A 26,693-nucleotide genomic window follows, 5' to 3' on the forward strand; every position below is an offset into this window, starting at 1 on the left:
TGTGACCTAAATTGCGTCGATGGCATAATGGGATAGTCCAATGTAGTTTGTGGGCTTAAAATTAGGATTAATTACATTGACATTTCCTTAAATTTGATCAAATATTATACGGAAATATCTTTTTGAAATAATTTTTATTCATATTACAAATGTTTTTCGATCACATCTCAAAAATTACTTTGCCGATGTATCAAACTACTTTTTACATTGTAAAAAAAAAATATTGTTCCCGTTTGACTTTGGTTTGACAGAGTGAAGTGTTATTTGATAATAAAAATGTCATTTCTGCCCTTCATTGTTCCATATGTGATACTGCTTCACATCATGCACATTTCATATTTTTACAACTACATGCTTCATCCTAATACATAATATATTAAGCACAAGCACAGAAAGCCACATGTTTCATCATAATACATAATATATTTAATTTGGAGAACTTTTTCTAATATTATACATATATATAATACTTAAAATTTATATATAATTTATTTAATTTTAAAATATATTTAATATTCACATGCATTTTTGTTTAATGTTAATATTATTATTTAAGTAAATGAATAAATTTGAATTTAAATCTATAATTAAATTTAAAAACATGAAGTTGAATATTATAATTAAAAAAATTGTTAACATATATATTTAAATATATATATTTAAAAATAAAAATAAAATTTATTTAATGTTAACATTATCAGATGCAATTCATGTTTGAATACCACATCATCAACAGAGAACAAAAAAAGTCACTTGAAAATATTCAAGTAAGAACTAACAAATCTGAGTTAAATCAAGTAAGAAATATTATTTTGTATGGCATGAACAGAACAAAGTAAAACAAATTAAATTATATTTATCAAAAAAAGAGTAAACTAAATTATTGAATTAGTAACGTATTATACATCGAGCTCATGATCATGAATGATATCAATTTCATCAATTAATTAAGGAATAATGTAAATATGATTTATTGAGTATATAGATACCAGGTGTACTAGCTACTCTTTGTTTTTTTTTTTTTTGGTTAGTAAGAAACCCATTTTATCATGAAGTGAAGGTATCAAAAGAAGAAGATGGACCATGGGTGATAAGAATTTTTCTTAAAAATATATATCTTTGATTCGTGAATTAGCTTGCTATGAGATTATTACATTTGTAAATGTATATAAATGAAACCTTGTTTTTTTTAGAGGGGAGAGAGAGAAGGGAAATGGAAAAGGCGAGGCCCCATCTAGCAGCCCCCCTTGGGCAGATTGTTAAGAGAGAGGGGATGAGTGCAGTTGGTAGGAGTAATAAAGAGGGCTAAATTGGTCATTTAAGTTATAAGATATTTCGGAATAAATGAAATTAAAAAATTAGGGATGAAGTTGTTTTTCTGTACGTTTTTAACTGTGTCAGTGACGAAAAAATAAAATTGTACACAAGTGAAAGCTATTTTCGAAACATACTTCAGTGTGATATTTGGTCAAAAGATATTTCTGTAATATTTGGCCAAAATTAGTGGGATTGAACTCAACGCACTCCTCTCTCTTATATATATATATTCAAATTTATATATAGAGGTAATAATATTCTTATAATTTTTTTTAAAATGATTCTTACACCTATTAATTACAATAAATTATTAAATATATTATTTTAATTGTCCAATTATACAACAAATAAAGAAGTGGAATCCTTCATTTAGTTATTTGGTATAAATAACCAATTAAAAAATAAGTCACTGCAAGTGTTCGGTGCAAGTGTTCGGTGTGAGTATCATGTAAGTAGAATTTATATAACTTTTTATTGTTATTATTTCAACTTAGTACATGCATTGGTGTCTTTTAAATCCACTGTTATGCCCACTATTAAATCTCTATATTGGTTGATGTATAATAATAGAAGGAAATGATTTTTGTCATAAAAATATAATATATAAGAAAATAAAAATTTGGAGCTTTCCTATTGGTTGAAAATAAAATTTGAAGCCTTCCTATCGGTTTGGGGACTGTTTAGTGGCTAACACTTTGTTTGGAACCAATTTTTTTGGGATTTAAAATTAGAATGGAAAAGGAATTACAATATAATTAAAAAAATAAAAAATTGTACCATTTGTAACCGATGGACGCGTGTATAATAATAATGCCTATATGCATCAACTGGCCAATTGACCAAACCTAGAAGAAAAAAACAGAAAAAAAAGGAAAAAGAAAAACCACAAAACATTCCGCCATTAATAGAGTAATTACATAAAACTAATAGATAGGAAATATCCAAAGTTGGAGTAAAATACAATTTCAAATAAAAAAGCAAAGACTGGTCCGTTGTAGTCTGTAGATAATGAGAATTGGAGAAAAGAACCATGAAAAGATGAGGGTTTTTTTAGATACATAAAAAATTTTTTTTAAAAAAAAAAAAAAAAAATGTGTAAGTTTTCAAATTCCCTCAAATCCTTGAATCCTTCCGGTCCAAACATATGAAATTTCTTTCCAAATTTAATTCCAACGAAATCCTCCCATTCCAAAAACGGCGTAAGAAAATCTTTTTATTAAAACCAAGTTTATTAAATAAGGAATGGTTGGATCCGTAATGTGTTGATTCATACTAATGAGACCAAGAAGAAATTTAATACTGTACACTTGTAGACACAGAGCTGCTTAGTTGAGCCGGGGAGGGAGAAAGTTGGGTTGGTCCAATCCATGCGTGTGTTGACCAAGTGGGCCCAAGCCCACATACTTTTTGTGAAGCAAAACAGAAGACAGTCAAGCAAGGGTTTTGTATCATCATCAGGTCGGCGCTAGAGAGAGAAACTGAAGCAAGCAGCACAAAATGGTGTTGGGAGGAGAGAGAAAGGTAGACCGGTAGATCGGACGCTGACCGTTGCTTCAATCTGGTGGTTATTCCCGGCGACGAACTCTAGACATCTACTAGTTGAGGAGGTATGGCTAAGAAGACGAAGAGGGTGAAGCGAGACGAGTTATCACCAACCCTCCCGAACGAGGTCATGGTTGAAATACTATCAAGACTACCTGTGAAGTCTATTGTACGATTTACGTTTGTATCCAAGTTTTGGCTCACCATGTTCGCAGATTGTCACTTTGTCAAGCTTCAACTCACACGCTCCAACAACTATAAACTCGTCCTCACACATTCGTTTAACGTTGTTAAGGGAATTTTATTAAGGGTTGACATAGTATAGATTACCGGATATGTTTTATAAATAACTTTAAAAAATTAAATTATAATTTATGCGCCTGTCTATTCTCATAACTGACGACAATGATTTTTGATTTGAAAGCTCGGATGGGCCGATTAAAATAACTTGCTCACACCTTCTTTGGAATGTGCTTTTGATTAAGCAAAGTTACAAAGTAGTTATGATTTTAATTAATTAATGGAATAACCTAGGTTGTTAAGGCGGTAGTTGTTAACTAAACAAAAAAAAACTAGCCTCAACGTTCAAGTAAAAATAAAAAATAGAAAAAGGAAAAAAAAACAAAAAAACAAAAAATTGGTTTTGTTATTGTTGTAATATATATATATATATATATATATATATATATATATATATATATGCACTTTTCAGGTTGGAATGCAAATTGATGGCCTCCAATACAAGCCTTCTCACTGGCCTCAAGACATACGAGAAACCCCATGATTGATTTAAGCACAAATTTCGGTTTTGATATAAATTGATAATGAAGCTTTTTAATTTAGTGGATGATCAAGTAATGTTATAGAGAACGACTAAATAGGGTAATCAGAGTAGAGTTTTCAGATTAAATAGGGTAGATTTCTCAAACCAATTCAACAAAAACCATTGAACGCATTTACGGGACTTCACACAATTGTTGTAGTTGAAAAAGTCTAGAAAATAAATTTTATTTATTCATTTCAAAATATTTTTTTCCCACCCAATAATATGCGCTTTTTGAAACATTGAACTTAAAAGAAGAAATTAAGAAAATAAAAATGAAATTTGTAAAATTGATCGACTTTCTGTGTATAATTTGAATAGATTTTCACCAAGAAATAATGCATGGTTAACTTCATATTGGATAATATAATGCCTAGTCCGTGTTATGATAACTTTGCTTTTAGCTCATGCTAATCTGAAAATTTTTACTGGCACCAACAATAGGCAAAATAAATAACCCTAATCTTACACGACTTCACACAATTCTTCGGGTTTGATATTGTTGCTAAAGCAGATTGTAAGACTTGGGTGAAACAATGGTCTCCAAACAAGTTACTGCTTCATCCCATTGATCCCAAAATAGGGGAACACTGTAAAACTCCACACGCCTATGTGTTTTCTCTCTTAGATTGCACATAACAAGCTCTGTACGACCAATTGCAAATAAGTCTACATCACCATCATCGTTTGGGAAATCCAGAGGCTTCATGGTATCACAAGAGATGCCAAATTCAAATTTAGTCCAAGTCTCTCTCATGCCGTATTCCTTCATCACCCAGAAAGTGAGGCCACAACAGCTAGCTTCTGATACCAAATAAAGACATCCTTTGACAATTCCAATCAAACCAGGTGTAAATAGCTGTGGTGTTAATATTATATCAGGTAATGGAACATATCCGAATTTCTCCTCATCTAAACTTAGAAAACCCATTTTACTCATATCTTGATTGAACCAGTGGAGTTTTCCATTCAGAAACAACCCACAACTGTCCTCCTGAATTGATAAAGGAGAATCTGAAATCCTTCTCCAGGAATTTGATTTTGATTTTAGTGAATATACACACGTAATAAATTCAGTAGAATAATAAGGGGACAAGATTTGAACAACCTTATAGTCATCATGGGACGCATCATAGCCAAGTCCGCGTGATATTGCAAAAGCATAATTTTCACTTATTAATGGTAAATCTGGCAATCTCTTCACTTCTCTGGTTGATGGATTCACCAAGTATAGCGTACCACGATGACCAGGCTTATAACATAACACCAAGCCACGACAAGAGCCGGCGATCCTCACAAACGCCTTCTGCTCATAATTACAAGGATTAACGATCTCAATTCCTTCAACTTTTACATCATCATCACTCGCTGCTGCTTCAACGATGTCCGTCCAAGACGACACGAAGAGATTCCGCATTGGAATAGGAGGTTCCAAAGAGTACATAGAGTTCAACGAACATGTAAGCACGAGTTTGGAGTTGCTGGATCTTGTCAGGTGAAGCTTGACAAAGTGAGGATTTGTTAACATGGCTAGCCAAGACTTGGATACACACTTGAACCGCAGAATAGACTTGACCGGTAGCCATGACAATATTTCCATCACGAGATCGTACGGAATGATTTGTAATAAATCCTCTCCCTTCCCCCTCTTTGTAGCCATATCTTGTGTTGCTCTCACGCTCCAGCACTTCTCTATTCTTGCCTTTGATGTGTAACTTATTTCTTATGCCGTTAGTTTTCACTTCAACGGGGATTTTATGCAGAGCCAAACATGTTTCCTTTTTCTTTTCCAAATAGGATGACGGTATTTTATAATTTTGGATATCCTGATTTATGAAAAAAAAATGTTAATATATTTCTTTCCAACTTCGTTATTTAATAATCATCCTTCTAATTGAAGGATTCTTTTTGTTAGATGACACTACACCAGGTTCACGGGTGTCCTCCTCTTTGTTTATCACGAATTAGGTCCGAAACGTGTGATTTTTTAATTATTATTTTTTCACTTAAAAAAATATAAAATAAATAAATAAATTGCTTGTGACACTATGTTCACGGGTGACAACAAATTGCTTTGATAGTTACTAATAAATCCAGTAATATAATAGGAGTAAATAATTTAGCGTATGAACTAAATTATTTGCATACAGTTAATTAGCACAATTTATCACGTTAATCATAATCTCTTCTTCTTCTTTTATCCGTTGAGTAATATATCTATATCTATCTATTTACATTTATCCGTATATATAATATACTTATAAAAGAGTTTTTGACCATTTTTTTATTTTTAAAATTAGAGTTTTAAATCATTTTTATTTCGAAATTCAAAGAATTCCTCCACCCTCGATGCCTAGAAATTCTTCCACTGTCCTAAAAATATCCATTTAGAAAGTTTAAAAAGGCTTTGTAAATCCGGTTTTTATATGATTTTATTAAAAGTAAACAGAATTTTCTATCATTTTTATTTTTAAATTTAGAGTTTTCTCTCATTTTTATTTTTTAAAATTTAAAATTAAAAGTTTTGTAAACAGGATTTTTATTTTGTCTAAAAAAACGTTCACCCACAAGTATTGCTCATATTGTGTAAATGGTAGAGTCCATTCCCAATGGGGCCATTCGAACACATGCACTTCCTCTTCGTAACTACTTAGGTTGACTAATAAGAATAACAATAGGGCCTTTCTGAAACTCTAAATTAATTTGCAGCGGCCTCGTTAGTGGAGTTAATGTCTTCGGTAAATTTTAAAATACCAAACTTTGATTATCTACATCTATTAATATAACTTCTAATAATTTTTGCCTTGTACAAAAAATATTCTAAATTAATTTCATAATAGCAACAACTTTAACAGTACCTCTCCAAAACTCTAACAAAAGTGGTAGATGACCACCTTATCCAAGTTGGATTAAAGGGATAACATGATCACAAGCCGTACATGAGACTCACTACATACAACATTCTGCACGCCATCTAACAATAAGTATTTGCAATTATCATTTTATCAACTTATTTTGATATGCATTCTGGGTCAATCTTTAATTTTTTTAAAAACAAATTTAATTGTTTTCACTTATATTGGAGGTAGGGATTTTCATCTTTCTTTTTCTTATTTTTCAATACATTAAAAGATTATAGATATAGAAAACTGAGTACTTGCATGCTTACAATGAATCATCAAAAACTTGATTAAATGAGTAGTGATACTTATACCGACCCAGTAATTTTTAATCAATTGTTTATTTAAAATACAATTAAGTGGAGGGTTTAACTTTCTTATTTATTGTATAATTGACCAATTCACTATAATTATTTGGTCCAAAATATATTAGTCCACCCAGAATATATTTATGAGTCCTCCATATATATAACTACTTCAATTTAAAATAAGGTGAAAATCATAATCCCCACCTCCCTATCGTTTACAAAAACGACATATAATCCCCTCAATTATTAAACAATTCCCTAAACAAACAAAAATTATCAAGTTGCCTCATTTCTGTAACAGAACTGTTAAGTTGTTATTAAATGAGAATAATACCCTTGATAGTATATTATTATTTTATTAAATTGAAATTGTTAATTTCAAATGACAATTATGCCCTTCTTGTGAAACTAATCAACGTGAACAGTGGGTGGTCTTGTTGGATCATGATTGTTAGTGGTTGTTTGACAAATTTTATGGGTCAGCTAATCCAGAGCATATGAGTATAAATCTAGCAAATATGTGCACACAGTTTTGAATTTGACTTGGCCTAGAATATTGGGTTTTTTAGAATTCAAACTGATGGAAATTAATTGTTGAATCTCTAAAAATGAAGTCAAATTTCATGACGCTCTCTCTCTCTCTCTCTCTCCACACATACTTGTACAGCATTATACTTGTTTACACACTTTTATCCTAAGCAGCATAATTATTTAGTGAAAATCTTAGGGTAGGTTTTTCTTAGCATCTTGACGGCTTGAAATTGTAAATAAATTAAACGACTTAAAAACTATGTTGTTGCCTTAATCTTCTGAATACTATGCTTCGTCATAATTAACAGTGGTAACTCGAAAAATTTAAATTCTCTTGTAAGAACGAGAGGGTAGTTGATAGTTATAGTTTTTCATCTTCCGAGAATCCGTGACACAGGTCGCGATCAGAAGGCGCCTATTCTTGTGGAATAGACCACCGGTGGAAAGTTGGCTCATATTTGATTTTTTGTTCTCTTATTCTTGGACGGAATAGGCCACTGGGATTGAACTGGGTTTCGCCGGGGTGGATTAAAGTTGCTTGAGACGTCGTCGGACTGAACTGGTTTTCACCAAGGAAGCTTGAGGCGTCGCCGAACTGAAGCAATTTGTTGGGTTTCGCCAAGGAGAGCTCACTAGTAAAGCTTGGCGATAGTGGAGCTAGTTTGGTCATTCACTGGAGCTCGCCGGTTTATTGTCGGATAAAGCATGCAAGTCACATTACTACCTGGTTTGGTCATCGTCACCGTTGTGGTTTCATGTAGAAAGAACCTTGAGGCTCACGAGATAGAATTGGATTTCGTCGGGGTGGGTCGAGGTTGCTTAAGACGTCGCCGGACTGAGCTGGGTTTTGCCAAAGAGGGCTTGAGGTGTCGCCAGACTAAAGCAATTTGGTCTTTGTTTCATCTAAAAAAGGAGTGCATTGGACTGAAGTAATCTCTGAAGTTTGGTTGAGGTTGTTTGTTTAGACTCACGTTTGGCCACCGCTGAAACACGCCGAAAAATATGGAGTTAAACTTTAGACTTAAATAGGGGTAGTTTAGTCATTAAGTGATTAAAAGGGTAGTATGATTAGATTCAAGTAAAATATTTTGCACGTGAAGTCAAAATCAAATTCATGGAGAAGGATTTCATATTTTCCTTTCTTAATTGAGTACAACAGCTGGGGGTTATTTCTGAATGGAAATCTCCATTGGTTCAATTAAGATATGAGTAAAATGACTTTTTAAATTACCCGATAAAATATTACCACTACTCTTTAGTAGTGGTTTGATTGCCCAGTAATGGGTTAACTTGGGCTATAATTCAGGCCCAATTGAAAAAAGAAAATTTAGTATTATTGTTCCTATAAGTTCATATATTACTCTTCCTCTTCCTATCAGTCCAGTCCAATTCATAGTATTTCTATAAATAAAAGGAGTTACAAAATTTATAAAGGCTAAGCCTTAAATATGAGTAAGTCCATGAACCATGAACATGCCAAATCACAAAATAAACCATAATAAAACATAACAAGGCCAACCCAATAAATCAAACGCATTGTTAGTTTATGGAAGAATACCTAAACTCTTCGTGTGTAAAACATTAAGATATAAGTGAATGGATATCATGGATTATTATTGTTAATCCAGTGAAATATTAATTTTTATTTTTGAAAAAAAAATAAAAAAAGGGTTGTGTTGATGACTTGATGATTTCTTGTTAAATTGGGTAATTTACTATATAATGGATTAATAATTAGTAAGGGGCGGAGCACATGGGTCTTTTTCTCTAATGTGAATTTGTTGATAAGGGACATATATATTTTGCATTATTGCAGGTGTTTGTTTTAATATTTGTATGAAGCAGACTTTAGGGGATTCTTGATTGGGAAAATACGTTTGAGTTTGAAAGTGTAAATGTGTTAGAAGGTTGTAAATTATTGGGTTTAATTGAATGACTGATGCATGAAAATTCTGTATTTAGAGTATGGCTGATACACTAAGCAATCACGGGTTTAATTATTTTTAGCCCCTCTATTTTGCAATCCTGGCTCCCCTTGCTTTTTGGTTGATGAAGGAATATGGCATGAGAGCGTCTTGGACTAAATTTGAGTTTCGCATCTCTTGTGGTACCGTGAAGCCTTTGGATTTCTCAAACAATGAAGAATATTTATTTGCAATTGGTAGCAGAGAGCTTGTCATGTGCTATCTAAAAGAGAAAGCACATAGGTGCGCGCAGTTTCACCATACTCCCCCTAATTTTGGGATCAATGGAATGAGGCAGTAACTTGTTTGGAGACCATTGTTTCACCCAAGTCTTACAATATGCTTTAGCAACGATATCAAAGCACTGGTGCTGAGGTGTGGGGCCGTCGACAGTATTTTTAAGTTTGTAGTCTAGGGTGGGTTCTAAAGGGACCCTAAATATATAATTTAAATGTGTGTATCCTATTTATATAATGTAGCGATATTGAGATTTTTTTTTTTTTTTATAAAAAAAAGTCATTTAGATCAATTCATAAGCTATATTTTTCTTAGTTAAAATGTATTTATATGTGACTGTTTAGGGGTATCATTGTGTATTGAATTCACATTCGTCCTCTAGTTCATTACAGCCCGTAAAATAAATTTATGTTTCAAGCATTTGGATTTTGGACACCGACCAAACTGTTTTTAATTTCTGCGTGCTTATATATTTATTTATATCTTCTATTGTATGGTGAAAATTTTCATTACTATTGGTGAACATAAACATCATCAAGTGGAGCGCAGAATAAGACCATGTTAACCATATTTAATTACTATAACTCGATCTAAAACTAAGCTTTTATTTGTAGTTATATGCAATATGCTCAAGAACGTACAAGAGGTACATAACACATGGTTGTTTTCGATCATTCTAAAAATATAAAATGATCGAAAACAATATGTACTTTCAATGTATAATATATATATATATATATATATCCTATTCACTTATTACTTAACGGAAAAAAGAAGAAAATATTATGATTAACTGCTTCTAATACCTTCGTGGTCTAAGTGGTAGGTTGCACAATGTTGTCTTTGGAAGCTCAGTTTGGAGCCTTTGCACCTTCTCTTAACGTTCTTGTCATACCACAAAAAAAAAAAAAAAAAAGCCTTATTTACTCCGTATTAACAACAATCAAAACAATTGTGAATTGTCCCTCAATTCATGAGTTTTAGGTGAAAAAATTAAAATAAAAAAATCACTAAATTTCAGACCTAATTCAAGTTAAAAAAGGAGGAGGACACCCCCTGATCCTAATACCATAAAGAATCCTTGTATTAATAGGAATAAGGAAGTTGGAAAGAAATATAGTAGTAACATTGTTACCATAAATCAGGATATCTTACGTATCAAAAACTATTTATTGGAAAAAAGAGAATCCAGAAGCTGTGTTTGGGTGTACGTAAAATTCATTCTCTTTGAAGAAGGCTAGGCTTGGCTAGTTGAGGAGGTATGGGTAGGAAGACGAAGAGGGAGAAGAAGGGAGAAGAGTTATCACCAATCCTCCCGCACGATCTCACAGTCGAAATACTATCAAGACTACCAGTGAAGTCTATTGTACTATTTAAGTGTGTATGCAAGTCTTGGCTCACCATGTTCGCAGATTCTCAATTTATCAAGCTTCACCTCACACGGTCTAACAACTCTAAACTCGTCCTCACACATTCGTTTAACTTTCTGGGATATCTTCCTCCTCCAAGTCTCTGTGTGTCGTCTTGCGGTGGCATGGTTGAAGACCAGGGGAGTACTAGGATTGACGTTGATGGAATTCATATCTTAAATGATGATCATATGTATGATAATGATGATGATGGTGATGGTTATGATTATGATTATGATGGTAATCATAAGAATACAGGGATGATGAGTATAGACGGATCTTGTCGTGGCTTGGTGTTATGCCATTTTACCGATTACCACACGTTATACTTGGTGAATCCGTCAACTGGAGAAGTGTTTAAATTGCCAGACTCACCATTTAAAAATTCTGCTGATGTTGCATCTTTTGGACTTGGCTATGATTCATCCCTTGATGACTACAAGGTTGTAGTAGTCTCATTATGTGAAAAAAAAAATCAGTTTATATTCACCAAGATCAAATTCATGGGGAAGGGTTTCAGAGTTTCCTTTTTCATGTGTGTTTAATTCAGCAATGTTTTTGAATGGCAAATTCCACTGGTTCGATGAAGATGGGAGTACAATTGTTTCTCTTAGTTTAGATGAGGAAAAATTCGGAGATGTTCCATTACGTCCTGGTTAGATTGAAATTCCTGAATTGGTTGGAATTTTCAAAGGATGTCTTTATCTCCTATTAGAAGCTAGCTCTGATGACTTCACCTTTTGGGTGATGAAGGAATACGGCAGGAAAGAGTCTTGGACTAAATACAAAGGAGTCGACTTCCCTAGAACCGAGTTTGTCCTCCCATACTCTACAGTTACCTTGATGCCTTTGGATTTCTCAAATGACGAAAATGAAATTTTATTTGCAATTGGTGATAGCCAGTTTATTGTGGGTGCGTATACATTTATTTATATCTTCTATTGTATGAAGAAAATTCATTCCACATCATCAAGGATGGAGTACAGCAGAATTAGAGAAACAAATTCAAACCGAGACTTGAACCTAAGACATTGTAAACCAAAATTCCGAAACCATACTAACATATTTACAAATATAACCAAGCTTTTATTTGTAATCATATACAATATGCTTAAGGCTCACTATCACCATAAAGAAATTATTACGACGAGTTTATATTCACTAAAATCAAAATCCTGGAGCAGGATTTCAGATTTTCGTTTCTTAATTCTGTTCGTTTCAGAAGTGTTTTTGAATGGTAATTTCCACTGGTTTAATGAAGATATGTCTAAAATGGCATCTCTTAGTTTAGCTGAGGAAAAATTTGGGAATGTTCTATTACCTGAAATTATAATATTTTATCATCACAATTTAATCAGTCTATTGGGATTGTCAAAGGATGTCATGGCATCACCTTTTGGATGATTAGTCTATTGGGATTGTCAAATAAATATAGTGTTTATAAATTTGAACGGATCAGACCAGTTTTTTTTCTTCTAATTCATAGTTTGTAAATTACGACTTCATTATTTATTAATTTGTGATCCAACCACGAGATTAAAAAATCAACTCAATCCACAGGAATTAAATTTAGATTAAATTGATTTCACGGATTTGGGACCAAATGAACATCCCTACGTTTTATATCACAGGTTAAACATCCACTGCCTTTGCAACATGCCAAGTTGTAGTGCTAATTTTGTACAATAGCATATAACATAAGTAAAGATTACTCTTTTTATTTTTATTTACACGTGGGAATGAATAGATAAAACACCCCAATTGTGAATGGCGGTGAAGTAGTATTATTATTATCGTTTTACCAAACTAATAATTGCGGAAAGTTTTATTTATTTATTTATTTATTTAGAACCGTGACAATTATTAGATAAACTACGCTTTTACAATTAAAATAATTAAATATATATATTGTATATTAAAATATATATATAAATTAAAATTAAAATTAAAATTAAAATTCGCTTAGGTTGATGTCAATTGAGTTTGTGGTTTGAAATTAAAATTAGTTTTTTTTTTTTTGTTTGGAATACTTTATTTTAGAGTTCTGATTTATTTGGTGACTCTTTATAGTTGGAATCCATGTAGGAAATGAAATTCGAAAATTTTATAAATAGAGAAATAGAGAAAGAAATAGATAATTGTAAAGGAAGGAAAAGTGAGTTGAATTTGGGAGAGAAAAGACGGGTGAGTTGCAGATACTTGTTCTTTGAAATACATAAATCTGGATATCTCGATTTGCTAATTTTTTCAAAGTAGTGAGTGGGTAATTCAGTCATTCCGTCAAAAACAAGATTATCCGGAGTAAAACAACGCCGTCGTACAAAGGAAACCGTTAATCTAATCCGCCGGCGGCCCATCATCGTCGTCGTCCTCATTAGACTCGTAACCCCCATCTAACCCACTCTGTATAACACCCATCCCTGCCTCCATTTTCTTACTCCAAACCATTGCATTTCATTCCAACCTAAACCAAACCCTAAACCCATACTTAATAAAACTCCAAACAACCACAAATGGGTGAGGTTAGTCCCTGATCACAAGTTTCCCAACTCTTACATTTCATTAAATTTTCATCACAATTTCAGGTACAATTAGTCGCTAAATGTTTCTTTAATTTTATTTCTGTTCCAGAAAGATGCCCCAAAACGTGATAGAGAGAAGAAGGCCGACGCCGGCACCACCGTCGTCTTGAAGATTGGCATGCATTGTGAAGGCTGTGCCAAGAAAATCAAACGATCAGTTCGTCATTTTGAGGGTAACAATTTTTATATATTTGTATCAATTTATACACAAGGACACAGTATACTATATATATATATATATATAAATGATCATCTAAATTTTTATCAATCAAGAAATTAAATCTGATTTTCAGTTATAAATGTGAAGAATGACAATCCCATTTCTTCACAAGCTTTTCTGAATTTGATGCTCAAATATTTCCTAGTAGTTTTGATAAATTCAATTTTCTGAAATTTTGCTTGGTGGATCAATTCAGGTGTTGAGAGCGTGAAGGCGGACATTGAGGGCAATAAACTGACGGTGACGGGGAAGGTGGACCCGGCCAAACTTAGAGATAGAGTGGCAGAGAAGACCAAAAGGAAGGTGGAAATCGTCTCTCCTCGGCCCAAAAAGGATGCCGCCGTTGCTGGTGGCGGTGGAGATAAGAAGCCCGAGGAAAAAACGGAGAAAAAATCTGACGACAAGAAGCCGGCGGACGATAAGAACCCGAAAGTGGTAACCTTCTAATCTGCGCCCGTGTGTCTGTTGTCATGCTCATGGCTAACATGCGCTATATGAGCCCGAGCCGTGTGGGGTTTGCAGACAGGATTCTGTCTAAACTGCGCTGGCGCATACAACGCATGTTAGCCAGTCTGAAGTATGATTTTTGTGTAATATTTTCTGTTACTATAGTACTCCCTCTGTCCCTTTTTAATTATCCGCTTACGTGAGTCACAGTTTATGAGACAGGCAATTAAAAATGAACAGAGGTAGTATTAATTTGAGCCACAAATTTGTATTACTTGTTAGTTGATGCTTATAGATTAATTTAGTTTAGTTATGAAATTTTCAACCAATTTTGTTTTATTAATTAATTATTTATTTATTTGTGGCGGTTGTATAGGCTCTCACAAGTACGGTCACTCTGAAGATTCGGTTGCATTGTGCCAAATGCACGGATAAAATAAAACGAATCATATCGAAGATCAAAGGTAAAAATTCCCAACCTTTATTTAATTTAATCAACTATGCTACATGCATATGTAATCATCTTATTTAATTGATATTAATAATAATTATCATTATTATAATGTTAATTTAATGGTTTAGTTAAGGTCAATTCCTCCGTCACATTTTAATTTGAAATAATGCATCATTAATTCTGACCTACAACACTAGTGTGGCAACTTGGTCATGTACGATAGAATTGTCGGGTCAAATATTATTGTTTTTTCATAATAGACGTCTTTTTACATTTTTTTTTTTTTTAACAAATAATTCACACTCGTCTTCATATGTGGTGATTAATGGTGATTAAATGGTACCATGGATCAGGTGTAGAGTCCGTGATCGCAGAAGGCAAGAAGGAAAAAGAAGGCGGTGGTGACAAAAAAGAGAAAAAAAACGGTGGGGGTGCAAAGAAAGAAGGCGAGGCGAAGGCTGCCGGTGGTGGTGGTGATGATGCGAGCAAGAAGGAGGAGCCCAAGGTTGAGGTGAACAAAATAGAGTACCATGGGTACCACCCTCAGTACTCTTATTATGGTGCACCTGCACCTGCATATAATCATGGTTACATTAATGAGGGTTATGGCGATCTTGTACCCCAATTTAATCAAGGCTATATCAATCAGGGTTACGTCATGGAATATACCTCACACCCGACTCATGTTGTGGACTATCCATCAACATACCCGTCTCCGTATCCGACTTACGTAATGAAATATCCCTCATACCCGCCTCCATACCGGACTCATGTTGTGGACTATCCACCATCATACCCGCCTCCGTACCCGACTTACGTAATGAAATATCCCTCATACCCGCTTCCATACCCAACTCATGTTGTGGACTATCCACCATCATACCCGCCTCTGTACCCGACTCATGCCCCTCAAATGTTCAGTGACGAGAATCCTAATGCATGTTATGTGATGTAATTCTATCCAAGTGGTGATCAGGAGGTCAATATTGTAAAAGACTACGCTACATGGGCCGAGGACTTCCTCGATGTAAATGGTCCTACCCGGGACTTTGGCTGAAGTCCCGTTAAAGAATCATTTTACACGTGTAAATAATAAAGCATATATGGAGGAAGCAATTAATTAAGTACAAGTACTATGTACATACAAAATTCGAATATATACAAGAATATATGTAGACGAGGTCCATGAGGACATTTGAAATGTCACTTGTTTGTTTCTAACTTTGGTGATTATAAATTTAATTCAATTTTGTGGTATTTATTCAATATTTCCAAATTATTATTATTATTTTTTTCACAAGATTTCCAAATCAAGATGGTGAATAATGTTGCAGCCTAGTGTTGGCACCACATGGTGTGTTTCTTTATTATGTGGTCCCTTTTAATTTTTGCCTTATTGTTTTAGTATATAAGATTTAGTTCTGGTACCGTCTCATTTGAATGTGGTAGTAGTGGAGTTAGCACCATCATGTTAACCCTTGTGATTGTACTATTTCTCAAATTAATGTCACACAGGTTGTTTTTTCTTTTTTTAAGGAATTATGTATATATGTCAATAGGCTAACGTGTGTGTGACCTAACTTGCGTCGATGGCATAATGGGATAGTCCAATGTAGTTTGTGGGCTTAAAATTAGGATTAATTACATTGACATTTCCTTAAATTTGATCAAATATTATACGGAAATATCTTTTTGAAATAATTTTTATTCATATTATAAATGTTTTTCGATCACATCTCAAAAATTACTTTGCCGATGTATCAAACTACTTTTTACATTGTAAAAAAAAAATATTGTTCCCGTTTGACTTTGGTTTGACAGAGTGAAGTGTTATTTGATAATAAAAATGTCATTTCTGCCCTTCATTGTTCCATATGTGATACTGCTTGACATCATGCACATTTCATATTTTTACAACTACATGCTTCATCCTAATACATAATATATTAAGCACAAGCACAGAAAGCCACATGTTTCATCATAATACATAATATATTTAATTTGGAGAACTTTTTCTAATATTATACATATATATAATACTTAAAATTTATATATAATTTATTTAATGTTAAAATATATTTAATATTCACATGCATTTTTGTTTAATGTTAATATTATTATTTAAGTAAATGAATAAATTTGAATTTAAATCTATAATTAAATTTAAAAACATGAAGTTGAATATTATAATTAAAAAAATTGTTAACATATATATTTAAATATATATATTTAAAAATAAAAATAAAATTTATTTAATGTTAACATTATCTGATGCAATTCATGTTTGAATACCACATCATCAACAGAGAACAAAAAAAGTCACTTGAAAATATTCAAGTAAGAACTAACAAATCTGAGTTAAATCAAGTAAGAAATATTATTTTATATGGCATGAACAGAACAAAGTAAAACAAATTAAATTATATTTATCAAAAAAAGAGTAAACTAAATTATTGAATTAGTAACGTATTATACATCGAGCTCATGATCATGAATGATATCAATTTCATCAATTAATTAAGGAATAATGTAAATATGATTTATTGAGTATATAGATACCAGGTGTACTAGCTACTCTTTGTTTTTTTTTTTTTTGGTTAGTAAGAAACCCATTTTATCATGAAGTGAAGGTATCAAAAGAAGAAGATGGACCATGGGTGATAAGAATTTTTCTTAAAAATATATATCTTTGATTCGTGAATTAGCTTGCTATGAGATTATTACATTTGTAAATGTATATAAATGAAACCTTGTTTTTTTTAGAGGGGAGAGAGAGAAGGGAAATGGAAAAGGCGAGGCCCCATCTAGCAGCCCCCCTTGGGCAGATTGTTAAGAGAGAGGGGGTGAGTGCAGTTGGTAGGAGTAATAAAGAGGGCTAAATTGGTCATTTAAGTTATAAGATATTTCGGAATAAATGAAATTAAAAAATTAGGGATGAAGTTGTTTTTCTGTACGTTTTTAACTGTGTCAGTGACGAAAAAATAAAATTGTACACAAGTGAAAGCTATTTTCGAAACATACTTCAGTGTGATATTTGGTCAAAAGATATTTCTGTAATATTTGGCCAAAATTAGTGGGATTGAACTCAACGCACTCCTCTCTCTTATATATATATATTCAAATTTATATATAGAGGTAATAATATTCTTATAATTTTTTTTAAAATGATTCTTACACCTATTAATTACAATAAATTATTAAATATATTATTTTAATTGTCCAATTATACAACAAATAAGGAAGTGGAATCCTTCATTTAGTTATTTGGTATAAATAACCAATTAAAAAATAAGTCACTGCAAGTGTTCGGTGCAAGTGTTCGGTGTGAGTATCATGTAAGTAGAATTTATATAAATTTTTATTGTTATTATTTCAACTTAGTACATGCATTGGTGTCTTTTAAATCCACTGTTATGCCCACTATTAAATCTCTATATTGGTTGATGTATAATAATAGAAGGAAATGATTTTTGTCATAAAAATATAATATATAAGAAAATAAAAATTTGGAGCTTTCCTATTGGTTGAAAATAAAATTTGAAGCCTTCCTATCGGTTTGGGGACTGTTTAGTGGCTAACACTTTGTTTGGAACCAATTTTTTTGGGATTTAAAATTAGAATGGAAAAGGAATTACAATATAATTAAAAAAATAAAAAATTGTACCATTTGTAACCGATGGACGCGTGTATAATAATAATGCCTATATGCATCAACTGGCCAATTGACCAAACCTAGAAGAAAAAAACAGAAAAAAAAGGAAAAAGAAAAACCACAAAACATTCCGCCATTAATAGAGTAATTACATAAAACTAATAGATAGGAAATATCCAAAGTTGGAGTAAAATACAATTTCAAATAAAAAAGCAAAGACTGGTCCGTTGTAGTCTGTAGATAATGAGAATTGGAGAAAAGAACCATGAAAAGATGAGGGTTTTTTTAGATACATAAAAATTTTTTTTAAAAAAAAAAAAAAAAAAAATGTGTAAGTTTTCAAATTCCCTCAAATCCTTGAATCCTTCCGGTCCAAACATATGAAATTTCTTTCCAAATTTAATTCCAACGAAATCCTCCCATTCCAAAAACGGCGTAAGAAAATCTTTTTATTAAAACCAAGTTTATTAAATAAGGAATGGTTGGATCCGTAATGTGTTGATTCATACTAATGAGACCAAGAAGAAATTTAATACTGTACACTTGTAGACACAGAGCTGCTTAGTTGAGCCGGGGAGGGAGAAAGTTGGGTTGGTCCAATCCATGCGTGTGTTGACCAAGTGGGCCCAAGCCCACATACTTTTAGTGAAGCAAAACAGAAGACAGTCAAGCAAGGGTTTTGTATCATCATCAGGTCGGCGCTAGAGAGAGAAACTGAAGCAAGCAGCACAAAATGGTGTTGGGAGGAGAGAGAAAGGTAGACCGGTAGATCGGACGCTGACCGTTGCTTCAATCTGGTGGTTATTCCCGGCGACGAACTCTAGACATCTACTAGTTGAGGAGGTATGGCTAAGAAGACGAAGAGGGTGAAGCGAGACGAGTTATCACCAACCCTCCCGAACGAGGTCATGGTCGAAATACTATCAAGACTACCTGTGAAGTCTATTGTACGATTTACGTTGTATCCAAGTTTTGGCTCACCATGTTCGCAGATTGTCACTTTGTCAAGCTTCAACTCACACGCTCCAACAACTATAAACTCGTCCTCACACATTCGTTTAACGTTGTTAAGGGAATTTTATTAAGGGTTGACATAGTATAGATAACCGAATATGTTTTATAAATAACTTTAAAAAATTAAATTATAATTTATGCGCCTGTCTATTCTCATAACTGACGACAATGATTTTTGATTTGAAAGCTCGGATGGGCCGATTAAAATAACTTGCTCGCACCTTCTTTGGAATGTGCTTTTGATTAAGCAAAGTTACAAAGTAGTTATGATTTTAATTAATTAATGGAATAACCTAGGTTGTTAAGGCGGTAGTTGTTAACTAAACAAAAAAAACTAGCCTCAACGTTCAAGTAAAAATAAAAAATAGAAAAAGGAAAAAAAAACAAAAAAACAAAAAATTGGTTTTGTTATTGTTGTAATATATATATATATATATATATATATATGCACTTTTCAGGTTGGAATGCAAATTGATGGCCTCCAATACAAGTCTTCTCACTGGCCTCAAGACATACGAGAAACCCCATGATTGATTTAAGCACAAATTTCGGTTTTGATATAAATTGATAATGAAGCTTTTTAATTTAGTGGATGATCAAGTAATGTTATAGAGAACGACTAAATAGGGTAATCAGAGTAGAGTTTTCAGATTAAATAGGGTAGATTTCTCAAACCAATTCAACAATAACCATTGAACGCATTTACGGGACTTCACACAATTGTTGTAGTTGAAAAAGTCTAGAAAATAAATTTTATTTATTCATTTCAAAATATTTTTTTCCCACTCAATAATATGCGCTTTTTGAAACATTGAACTTAAAAGAAGAAATTAAGAAAATAAAAATGAAATTTGTAAATTTGATCGACTTTCTGTGTATAATTTGAATAGATTTTCACCAAGAAATAATGCATGGTTAACTTCATATTGGATAATATAATGCCTAGTCCGTGTTATGATAACTTTGCTTTTAGCTCATGTTAATCTGAAAATTTTTACTGGCACCAACAATAGGCAAAATAAATAACCCTAATCTTACACGACTTCACACAATTCTTCGGGTTTGATATTGTTGCTAAAGCAGATTGTAAGACTTGGGTGAAACAATGGTCTCCAAACAAGTTACTGCTTCATCCCATTGATCCCAAAATAGGGGAACACTGTAAAACTCCACACGCCTATGTGTTTTCTGTCTTAGATTGCACATAACAAGCTCTGTACGACCAATTGCAAATAAGTCTACATCACCATCATCGTTTGGGAAATCCAGAGGCTTCATGGTATCACAAGAGATGCCAAATTCAAATTTAGTCCAAGTCTCTCTCATGCCGTATTCCTTCATCACCCAGAAAGTGAGGCCACAACAGCTAGCTTCTGATACCAAATAAAGACATCCTTTGACAATTCCAATCAAACCAGGTGTAAATAGCTGTGGTGGTAATATTATATCAGGTAATGGAACATATCCGAATTTCTCCTCATCTAAACTTAGAAAACCCATTTTACTCATATCTTGATTGAACCAGTGGAGTTTTCCATTCAGAAACAACCCACAACTGTCCTCCTGAATTGATAAAGGAGAATCTGAAATCCTTCTCCAGGAATTTGATTTTGATTTTAGTGAATATACACACGTAATAAATTCAGTAGAATAATAAGGGGACAAGATTTGAACAACCTTATAGTCATCATGGGACGCATCATAGCCAAGTCCGCGTGATATTGCAAAAGCATAATTTTCACTTATTAATGGTAAATCTGGCAATCTCTTCACTTCTCTGGTTGATGGATTCACCAAGTATAGCGTACCACGATGACCAGGCTTATAACATAACACCAAGCCACGACAAGATCCGGCGATCCTCACAAACTCCTTCTGCTCATAATTACAAGGATTAACGATCTCAATTCCTTCAACTTTTACATCATCATCACTCGCTGCTGCTTCAACGATGTCCGTCCAAGACGACACGAAGAGATTCCGCATTGGAATAGGAGGTTCCAAAGAGTACATAGAGTTCAACGAACATGTAAGCACGAGTTTGGAGTTGCTGGATCTTGTCAGGTGAAGCTTGACAAAGTGAGGATTTGTTAACATGGCTAGCCAAGACTTGGATACACACTTGAACCGCAGAATAGACTTGACCGGTAGCCATGACAATATTTCCATCACGAGATCGTACGGATTGATTTGTAATAAATCCTCTCCCTTCCCCCTCTTTGTAGCCATATCTTGTGTTGCTCTCACACTCCAGCACTTCTCTATTCTTGCCTTTGATGTGTAACTTATTTCTTATGCCGTTAGATTTCACTTCAACGGGGATTTTATGCAGAGCCAAACATGTTTCCTTTTTCTTTTCCAAATAGGATGACGGTATTTTATAATTTTGGATATCCTGATTTATGAAAAAAAAATGTTAATATATTTCTTTCCAACTTCGTTATTTAATAATCATCCTTCTAATTGAAGGATTCTTTTTGTTAGATGACACTACACCAGGTTCACGGGTGTCCTCCTTGTTTATCACGAATTAGGTCCGAAACGTGTGATTTTTTAATTATTATTTTTTCACTTAAAAAAATATAAAATAAATAAATAAATTGCTTGTGACACTATGTTCACGGGTGACAACAAATTGCTTTGATAGTTACTAATAAATCCAGTAATATAATAGGAGTAAATAATTTAGCGTATGAACTAAATTATTTGCATACAGTTAATTAGCACAATTTATCACGTTAATCATAATCTTTTCTTCTTCTTTTATCCGTTGAGTAATATATCTATATCTATCTATTTACATTTATCCGTATATATAATATACTTATAAAAGAGTTTTTGACCATTTTTTTTATTTTTAAAATTAGAGTTTTAAATCATTTTTATTTCGAAATTCAAAGAATTCCTCCACCCTCGATGCCTAGAAATTCTTCCACTGTCCTAAAAATATCCATTTAGAAAGTTTAAAAAGGCTTTGTAAATCCGGTTTTTATATGATTTTATTAAAAGTAAACAGAATTTTCTATCATTTTTATTTTTAAATTTAGAGTTTTCTCTCATTTTTATTTTTTAAAATTTAAAATTAAAAGTTTTGTAAACTGGATTTTTATTTTGTCTAAAAAAACGTTCACCCACAAGTATTGCTCATATTGTGTAAATGGTAGAGTCCATTCCCAATGGGGCCATTCGAACACATGCACTTCCTCTTCGTAACTACTTAGGTTGACTAATAAGAATAACAATAGGCCTTTGCAGCGGCCTCGTTAGTGGAGTTAATGTCTTCGGTAAATTTTAAAATACCAAACTTTGATTATCTACATCTATTAATATAACTTCTAATAATTTTTGCCTTGTACAAAAAATATTCTAAATTAATTTCATAATAGCAACAACTTTAACAGTACCTCTCCAAAACTCTAACAAAAGTGGTAGATGACCACCTTATCCAAGTTGGATTAAAGGGATAACATGATCACAAGCCGTACATGAGACTCACTACATACAACATTCTGCACGCTATCTAACAATAAGTATTTGCAATTATCATTTTATCAACTTATTTTGATATGCATTCTGGGTCAATCTTTAATTTTTTTAAAAACAAATTTAATTGTTTTCACTTATATTGGAGGTAGGGATTTTCATCTTTCTTTTTCTTATTTTTCAATACATTAAAAGATTATATATATAGAAAACTGAGTACTTGCATGCTTACAATGAATCATCAAAAACTTGATTAAATGAGTAGTGATACTTATACCGACCCAGTAATTTTTAATCAATTGTTTATTTAAAATACAATTAAGTGGAGGGTTTCACTTTCTTATTTATTGTATAATTGACCAATTCATTATAATTATTTGGTCCAAAATATATTAGTCCACCCAGAATATATTTATGAGTCCTCCATATATATAACTACTTCAATTTAAAATAAGGTTAAAATCATAATCCCCACCTCCCTATCGTTTACAAAAACGACATATAATCCCCTCAATTATTAAACAATTCCCTAAACAAACAAAAATTATCAAGTTGCCTCATTTCTGTAACAGAACTGTTAAGTTGTTGTAAAATGAGAATAATACCCTTGATAGTATATTATTATTTTATTAAATTGAAATTGTTAATTTCAAATGACAATTATGCCCTTTTTGTGAAACTAATCAACTTGAACAGTGGGTGGTCTTGTTGGATCATGATTGTTAGTGGTTGTTTGACAAATTTTATGGGTCAGCTAATCCAGAGCATATGAGTATAAATCTAGCAAATATGTGCACACAGTTTTGAATTTGTCTTGGCCTAGAATATTGGGTTTTTTAGAATTCAAACTGATGGAAATTAATTGTTGAATCTCTAAAAATGAAGTCAAATTTCATGACGCTCTCTCTCTCTCTCTCTCTCTCTCCACACATACTTGTACGGCATTATACTTGTTTACACACTTTTATCCTAAGCAGCCTAATTATTTAGTGAAAATCTTATGGTAGGTTTTTCTTAGCATCTTGACGGCTTGAAATTGTAAATAAATTAAACGACTTAAAAACTATGTTGTTGCCTTAATCTTCTGAATACTATGCTTCGTCATAATTAACAGTGGTAACTCGAAAAATTTAAATTGTCTTGTAAGAACGAGAAGGTAGTTGATAGTTATAGTTTTTCATCTTCCGAGAATCCGTGACACAGGTCGCGATCAGAAGGCGCCTATTCTTGTGGAATAGACCACCGGTGGAAAGTTGGCTCATATTTGATTTTTTGTTCTCTTATTCTTGGACGGAATAGGCCACTGGGATTGAACTGGGTTTCGCCGGGGTGGATTAAAGTTGCTTGAGACGTCGTCGGACTGAACTGGTTTTCACCAAGGAAGCTTGAGGCGTCGCCGAACTGAAGCAATTTGTTGGGTTTCGCCAAGGAGAGCTCACTAGTAAAGCTTGGCGGTAGTGGAGCTAGTTTAGTCATTCACTGGAGCTCGCCGGTTTATTGTCGGATAAAGCATGCAAGTCACATTACTACCTGGTTTGGTCACCGTCACCGTTGTGGTTTCATGTAGAAAGAACCTTGAGGCTCACAAGATAGAATTGGATTTCGTCGGGGTGGGTCGACGTTGCTTGAGACGTCGCCGGATTGAGCTGGGTTTTGCCAAGGAGGGCTTGAGGTGTCGCCACACTAAAACAATTTGGTCTTTGTTTCATCTAAAAAAGGAGTGCATTGGACTGAAGTAATCTCTGAAGTTTGGTTGAGGTTGTTTGTTTAGACTCACGTTTGGCCACCGCTGAAACACGCCAAAAAATATGGAGTTAAACTTTAGACTTAAATAGGGGTAGTTTAGTCATTAAGTGATTAAACGGGTAGTATGATTAGATTCAAGTAAAATATTTTGCACGTGAAGTCAAAATCAAATTCATGGAGAAGGATTTCATATTTTCCTTTCTTAATTGAGTACAACAGCTGGGGGTTATTTCTGAATGGAAATCTCCATTGGTTCAATTAAGATATGAGTAAAATGACTTTTTAAATTACCCGATAATATATTAGCACTACTCTTTAGTAGTGGTTTGATTGCCCAGTAATGGGTTAACTTGGGCTATAATTCAGGCCCAATTGAAAAAAGAAAATTTAGTATTATTGTTCCTATAAGTTCATATATTACTCTTCCTCTTCCTATCAGTCCAGTCCAATTCATAGTATTTCTATAAATAAAAGGAGTTACAAAATTTATAAAGGCTAAGCCTTAAATATGAGTAAGTCCACGAACCATGAACATGCCAAATCACAAAATAAACCATAATAAAACATAACAAGGCCAACCCAATAAATCAAACGCATTGTTAGTTTATGGAAGAATACCTAAACTCTTCGTTTGTAAAACACCAAGATATAAGTGAATGGATATCAAGGATTATTATTGTTAATCCAGTGAAATATTAATTTTTATTTTTGTAAAAAAAATAAAAAAAGGGTTGTGTTGATGACTTGATGATTTCTTGTTAAATTGGATAATTTACTATATAATGGATTAATAATTAGTAAGGGGCGGAGCACATGGGTCTTTTTCTCTAATGTGAATTTGTTGATAAGGGACATATATATTTTGCATTATTGCAGGTGTTTGTTTTAATATTTGTATGAAGCAGACTTTAGGGGATTCTTGATTGGGAAAATACGTTTGAGTTTGAAAGTGTAAATGTGTTAGAAGGTTGTAAATTATTGGGTTTAATTGAATGACTGATGCATGAAAATTCTGTATTTAGAGTATGGCTGATACACTAAGCAATCACGGGTTTAATTATTTTTAGCCCCTCTATTTTGCAATCCTGGCTCCCCTTGCTTTTTGGTTGATGAAGGAATATGGCATGAGAGCGTCTTGGACTAAATTTGAGTTTCGCATCTCTTGTGGTACCATAAAGCCTTTGGATTTCTCAAACAATGAAGAATATTTATTTGCAATTGGTAGCAGAGAGCTTGTCATGTGCAATCTAAAAGAGAAAACACATAGGTGCGCGCAGTTTCACCATACTCCCCCCAATTTTGGGATCAATGGAATGAGGCAGTAACTTGTTTGGAGACCATTGTTTCACCCAAGTCTTACAATATGCTTTAGCAACGATATCAAAGCACTGGTGCTGAGGTGTGGGGCCGTCGACAGTATTTTTAAGTTTGTAGTCTAGGGTGGGTTCTAAAGGGACCCTAAATATATAATTTAAATGTGTGTATCCTATTTATATAATGTAGCGATATTGAGATTTTTTTTTTTTTATAAAAAAAATCATTTAGATCAATTCATAAGCTATATTTTTCTTAGTTAAAATGTATTTATATGTGATTGTTTAGGGGTATCATTGTGTATTGAATTCACATTCGTCCTTTAGTTCATTACAGCCCGTAAAATAAATTTATGTTTCAAGCTTTTGGATTTTGGACACCGACCAAACTGTTTTTAATTTCTGCGTGCTTATATATTTATTTATATCTTCTATTGTATGGTGAAAATTTTCATTACTATTGGTGAACATAAACATCATCAAGTGGAGCGCAGAATAAGACCATGTTAACCATATTTAATTACTATAACTCGATCTAAAACTAAGCTTTTATTTGTAGTTATATGCAATATGCTCAAGAACGTACAAGAGGTACATAACACATGGTTGTTTTCGATCATTCTAAAAATATAAAATGATCGAAAACAATATGTACTTTCAATGTATAATATATATATATATATATATATATCCTATTCACTTATTACTTAACGGAAAAAAGAAGAAAATATTATGGTTAACTGCTTCTAAT

At 32.9% G+C, this 26,693-nt stretch overlaps 4 protein-coding genes across 4 annotated transcripts; 2 read left to right on the plus strand and 2 right to left on the minus strand.

Annotated features, from left to right (window-relative positions):
- Positions 1-4,187: 4,187 nt before the first annotated feature.
- Positions 4,188-5,342, minus strand: LOC132278001 (F-box/kelch-repeat protein At3g06240-like). The gene has a single exon (XM_059779835.1). The coding sequence runs from the start codon at positions 5,340-5,342 to the stop codon at positions 4,188-4,190; it is 1,155 nt and encodes a 384-aa protein (XP_059635818.1).
- Positions 5,343-10,883: 5,541 nt separating this feature from the next.
- On the plus strand, positions 10,884-11,691 carry LOC132278002 (F-box/kelch-repeat protein At3g23880-like). Its single transcript, XM_059779836.1, has 2 exons — positions 10,884-11,493; positions 11,582-11,691. Exons 1-2 carry the CDS (start codon positions 10,884-10,886, stop codon positions 11,689-11,691), a joined length of 720 nt encoding a protein of 239 aa, XP_059635819.1.
- A 1,853-nt stretch (positions 11,692-13,544) lies between these two features.
- On the plus strand, positions 13,545-15,689 carry LOC132278003 (heavy metal-associated isoprenylated plant protein 3-like). The gene is made up of 5 exons (XM_059779837.1): positions 13,545-13,553; positions 13,663-13,786; positions 14,030-14,244; positions 14,657-14,744; positions 15,088-15,689. The coding sequence occupies exons 1-5, from the start codon at positions 13,545-13,547 to the stop codon at positions 15,687-15,689; spliced, it is 1,038 nt and encodes a 345-aa protein (XP_059635820.1).
- A 4,785-nt stretch (positions 15,690-20,474) lies between these two features.
- Positions 20,475-21,629, minus strand: LOC132278005 (F-box/kelch-repeat protein At3g06240-like). The gene has a single exon (XM_059779839.1). The coding sequence runs from the start codon at positions 21,627-21,629 to the stop codon at positions 20,475-20,477; it is 1,155 nt and encodes a 384-aa protein (XP_059635822.1).
- Between the last annotated feature and the right edge of the window lie 5,064 nt (positions 21,630-26,693).

Source organism: Cornus florida, unplaced genomic scaffold, assembly GCF_030987335.1.
Source record: "Cornus florida cultivar Cherokee Brave unplaced genomic scaffold, ASM3098733v1 CherokeeBrave_3.0.0_Hap2_Chr10, whole genome shotgun sequence".
Lineage (NCBI taxonomy): Eukaryota > Viridiplantae > Streptophyta > Magnoliopsida > Cornales > Cornaceae > Cornus > Cornus florida.

Bases quoted from the DNA above. Each gene is read 5' to 3' on its own strand.
- LOC132278001 (XM_059779835.1), bottom strand. From the start codon at position 5,342: ATGGCTACAAAGAGGGGGAAGGGAGAGGATTTATTACAAATCATTCCG.
- LOC132278002 (XM_059779836.1), top strand. From the start codon at position 10,884: ATGGGTAGGAAGACGAAGAGGGAGAAGAAGGGAGAAGAGTTATCACCA. The intron at 11,494-11,581 runs GTGAAAAAAAAA...TGTTTAATTCAG, and splicing joins GGTTGTAGTAGTCTCATTAT to CAATGTTTTTGAATGGCAAA.
- LOC132278003 (XM_059779837.1), top strand. The intron at 13,787-14,029 runs GTAACAATTTTT...GGATCAATTCAG, and splicing joins ATCAGTTCGTCATTTTGAGG to GTGTTGAGAGCGTGAAGGCG. The intron at 14,745-15,087 runs GTAAAAATTCCC...ACCATGGATCAG, and splicing joins AATCATATCGAAGATCAAAG to GTGTAGAGTCCGTGATCGCA.
- LOC132278005 (XM_059779839.1), bottom strand. From the start codon at position 21,629: ATGGCTACAAAGAGGGGGAAGGGAGAGGATTTATTACAAATCAATCCG.